The 4,275-nt window shown below is 42.6% G+C and overlaps 1 protein-coding gene across 1 annotated transcript; it reads right to left on the bottom strand.

Moving 5' to 3' along the window:
• Positions 1–814: 814 nt before the first annotated feature.
• On the bottom strand, positions 815–4,229 carry LOC121963777 (zinc finger protein 385B-like; the record flags this gene model as incomplete). The annotated part of the gene is made up of 4 exons (XM_042514026.1): positions 815–1,276; positions 1,766–1,861; positions 2,093–2,277; positions 3,825–4,229. Coding segments are annotated over 4 exons (956 nt in total), but the record flags the coding sequence as incomplete, so codon positions are not given.
• Between the last annotated feature and the right edge of the window lie 46 nt (positions 4,230–4,275).

Genomic DNA, 4,275 nt, shown 5'->3' with positions numbered 1-4,275 from the left:
AGATTTTTGGCCTTACTGCCCAGTTATTTTTGACGATGGTTTTGGTCTTTTCATGGTTTTGTCGACAGTTGGAAAAATCTAGAACAATCTATTTTTTTACTCTTTCTCCACTTTGCAGTTTGTTTGCTCGAGATGCTGTATGTTCGGAGCGACTCATGAACTCAGGAACGTCTGACGGGGACATCTGTAGCATCACGGTCCAGAATTGACACGACATGAAGACATCTGCAGTCGTATTTGTTTGTGATGGAGGACGTCTGACATCAGGTTTGTGCTGGTTTGCTCCTCCAGCAGGAGAAAGAAGAGCGTCTGTGTTCAGAGGAGATTTTTTCATTCAGAAACAACCCTGTCCAAACTCTGTGGATCCGACCCATAAGACCTCAAACAAATCCAGACTGTCTTATCCATCTTTGTCTCTCCGTCTCTGAGTGAGATTTTTTTAGATTCTGCTCGTCTTTTCCGGTTTCTCTTGAATCCTGATTCTGATCTTTTTTCAACAACCTCCAGCTTTTTATTTTGCGGTAGATTCAGACTGTCACAAAGAGTCATTTCTCATAACCGACGAGGTACTTTGGGGTTCTTGTTTTGGTAAAAAGGTCAAAGAAAGAAAAATATAAATATTCTCTATTTTCATGCACAAGTTGAATGTTTTTTTCTTCTTTGAGTTGGATGTTTTGAATCTGGAGCATCAAAATAACAAATGAGGATGACAAAAAAAAGCTGCACACTGATTTTTTTTTCTCCAGGACCGCTTATTGCTTTCTAAAAATCTCAGGACAGTTTTGTCATTTTTTTCCCCAGGATTTTTGCATGACTGTTTCACAAAAAATTCCAGGTTTTCCAGGATATGTGGGAACTTTCCAGCATCTGTTCTTCATCTTCAAGTCTGTGGTTCATTTAAAGCAACGAGGAGCTTCTGTCCTCTCAAGTCTCTGACTCTTCTGTCAGGTCAACAAACTGAAGGTCAAAGGTCACCGGTTGGACTCCCCCACCGCTGACGTCATCATCAGTACGGTGCGAAGAGAATTGATCCTTGGCTCGCTCTGATTGGTCCAGGAGCCGGACGCAGGAAGGAGGCGGTGAAGAGGGACGTGGAAGTGGGAGGGCGAGGGTGAAGAGAGATGGCAGGGGTGAGGGGTGAGGAGGTGGGAGTGAGGAGAGGAGAGGAGGAGAGAGAGGCAGGAGGGAGCGAGATTGTGGAGGTGAGGGAGGAGGGCGGAGGTGCAAAAGGAGTGGAGAGAAAGGAGGGAGAGAGGGAGGGCTTCACTAACTCCTTCTGAGGAGAGAGGAGAGGAGAGGAGATAAGGAGGTGATAAAACAGGAGGGTAAAGAAGGGGAGAGGAGATAAAAAGGAAACATGAAGAGAAGAGGAGATTATGGGGTTGGAAAGAAAACAAAAGGAGATGAAACAACGGGAGGAGAGGAGGAAAAGTGGAGAGAAATGAAAACAAAGGAGAAGAAACAGTGACAGGACACAATGAGAGGTGAGGAGACAAGGAGAGGAAAAAAGGAAATGAAATGAGGAAAGGAAAAAACAGGAGAGGAGAGGAAGCAAGGAAGGGACAGATAAATAAGAGAGGCCAGAATAAATACAAAAAGCAAATAAATGTCTTAATTTATGAAAGCAGAACCAAATCATAATTTAGTCTGAAATTGTTTTTAGAGATCCCTATCATTGGTTTGTAATCATCTTTTATACACAAAAAACAAAATAAAATCTTCATTTAATTTGAAGAGCGAGAGAGAAACAGAGAGTGGGACTTACAGAGAGCGAGCTGCGCTGCTGTTTGTTATACGGGCTGTATTTGGGTTTGCTGGGTTTTCCTGCCACTCTGTCCTTGTGCCTCCTGCTGGAGATGTGCTGCAACAAAAACAACAACAAACACTGACAACAGAGCCGAGGACAGAGAGGCCTGTGACATGTCCGACTGTTTTTTTTGGAAATTCACCAAAGGGCAGAAGAGACAAGGCAACACTTCCTGTCAAGACTGAAAATGTCTGACAAAGCATTCATCTCCCTCTCAGCTGAGTCGGTTAAAAGTTATGTTAGAATAATGTTGGTATATTTTTCATACCCATGCTGTGTTCGTACCTGTTTGAGCTGGATCTCAGAGTTGACGTGGACGTCGCAGATCTGGCAGTGGAAGGTTTTGTTCTGCAGGCCGGAGCCCTTCAGTGCCGAGCTGCTGCCGTTCTTCAGCTTGGCTCCGGCTCGAGGGTAGGCCTTGATCGGCCCGGCGCCGCTCCGCGCCTCCAGCATCGTCTTGTGCTTTGAACCTGCACACAGAAAAATAACTTTTGGTAAACAAGAAGCATTAAAAATCCTGTATGCTTTCAATTACTGCTGCTCATTTTCCAAATCATTTGTCAGTTTTAAAAGAAAACACACAAAATGAAGATTTGTGTATTAATTACTCGCCATGTTTTACCTTGAATTTGTGAGGAAAAGAAATTTTAAAAACATTCTTCATGAATTGAAGTAAATTGGGATTGCTTTTAACAGCAGAGCATCCTTTCACAAACTCTCACACAACTTGTGCAGAATAATCCAAGTCTCATTTATCCAGTCGTATCCTCAATTATTCCCAAACACATTTGCACCTCTGCCAACGAGAACGTGCATGAGACTGTTTTCATCAACGCGTTTTAAATCATAATGTTTTAGCGAAATTTGTTGTGTAAGTAGTAAGCGTACAACTGGATAAAGGAGACTTGGATTATTCTGCACGAGTTATGTGACACTTTGTTAACAGATGATTGGACCTAGCTTTGTTGTTGTTAAACATAGTCCGCATTGATTTAATGAAAAAACATTTTTGGATTCTTCATTCACTGTGGATGCATGTAAGAAAAACACTTTTTTTGTAATGATATAGAGATGGTTATTCTAAAAGTGAAGTATTCCTTTAAGGATGATGTGTGGTAAATCATCAGTTTGTGGTAACACAAGTGAAAAAAACTGAGGGAGGGCTGTCCACATACTTTTGACCAAATACAACCTTGATCCCAGAAAAGTTGGGATGCTGTGTAAAACGTAAATAACACAATGCAATGATTTGCAAATCATTTTTTACCTGTTTTTTATTGAATACAAGACAACATATTTTAATCTTAAAACTGATAAACTTTATGTGTATTTTTGTAAATATACACTCATTCTGAATTTGATGCTTGCAAAAAGCAAGATTTTTAGTTATAGGGCTTATAAACAAGAAACTAAAATTCTTAATATTTCCCATATCAATTATAAAAATATATACAAATATACAAATATTTTGTATGTCGTACTTTGAGATTACTGCCGGTTCTAAGAGAACTTTTTAATCCCGCAAAAACTATTTATTTTGGCCTCGCGACAGATCATCCTTTTAAGTTGATATGATGACCTTAATAGCAAACAGTTGCCTCTTTAAACATCCAGGAGTTATAAAGAAACATTATCATCCATTTGGGGTCCTGCCTCTGTTCAACTGGTCAATTTAAGTCGATTTTTCTCTTTCCTTTTTGCTCTGTTTTTGGCCTCCACCAACTTCTACAGGAAATATCTGACTCTTTAGTTGCTTAATGCTTGACAATGTTCACCAGCTGGTTTGGTGCGGAGCAGATAGGCTAGATTGAGTTTTTATTGCTGTAAATTCAAGAGCAGTTTGAGCATTTGGCTAAGATGGAAAGTTGGTGTCTCCATAAAATGAAAAGAGGCTTGGTGAATAAATCATAATGTGCAGCATGTGACTGAAACATCAGTCAAGCTTCCATTGAAGAGATGATAAATGGCGACACATGAAAAAAACCATCTCTTCATCCATCACCTCGCTCTTCCTCACCTGCGTTATGAGCCTCCAGCTGAGACAGAGAGTTGACGGCGACTTTACACAGAGAGCAGTACAGCAGCTTCTTCGCCTTCTCCTCCTCCGACTCCGCTGAGAGATGAGCATCCTGGGAGGAGGCCTGGGAAGGGGGAGGAGGAGGAGGAGCAGGGGGCGAAGAGGAGGTGACAGGAGCTGGAGGAGGGGGAGGCGGGGAGGCTTTGGATGAAGGGGGAGAGGAGGAAGAAGAGGAAGAAGAGGAGAAGAGGCCCGGGGCAGGGAGGGCGGAGGGAGGACTGGAGGGAGGAGGCTCGCTGCCTGGTCTGCTGGAGGAGGGGGAGGCGGAGGAGCGAGGGGAGGAGGAGGAGGGGAGGAGGAAAGGTTTGAGAGGAAAGGAGGAGTCGGTGATGCTAGCTAAGAGATCTGAAGGGAGGACAAAGAAGAGGAAGGAGAGAAAAAACAGAGGGGG

This window comes from Plectropomus leopardus, unplaced genomic scaffold (genome assembly GCF_008729295.1).
Source record: "Plectropomus leopardus isolate mb unplaced genomic scaffold, YSFRI_Pleo_2.0 unplaced_scaffold12455, whole genome shotgun sequence".
Lineage (NCBI taxonomy): Eukaryota > Metazoa > Chordata > Actinopteri > Perciformes > Serranidae > Plectropomus > Plectropomus leopardus.
The sequence above is the reverse complement of the archived record's forward strand: the minus strand, read 5'-3'. Positions and strand labels throughout refer to the sequence as shown.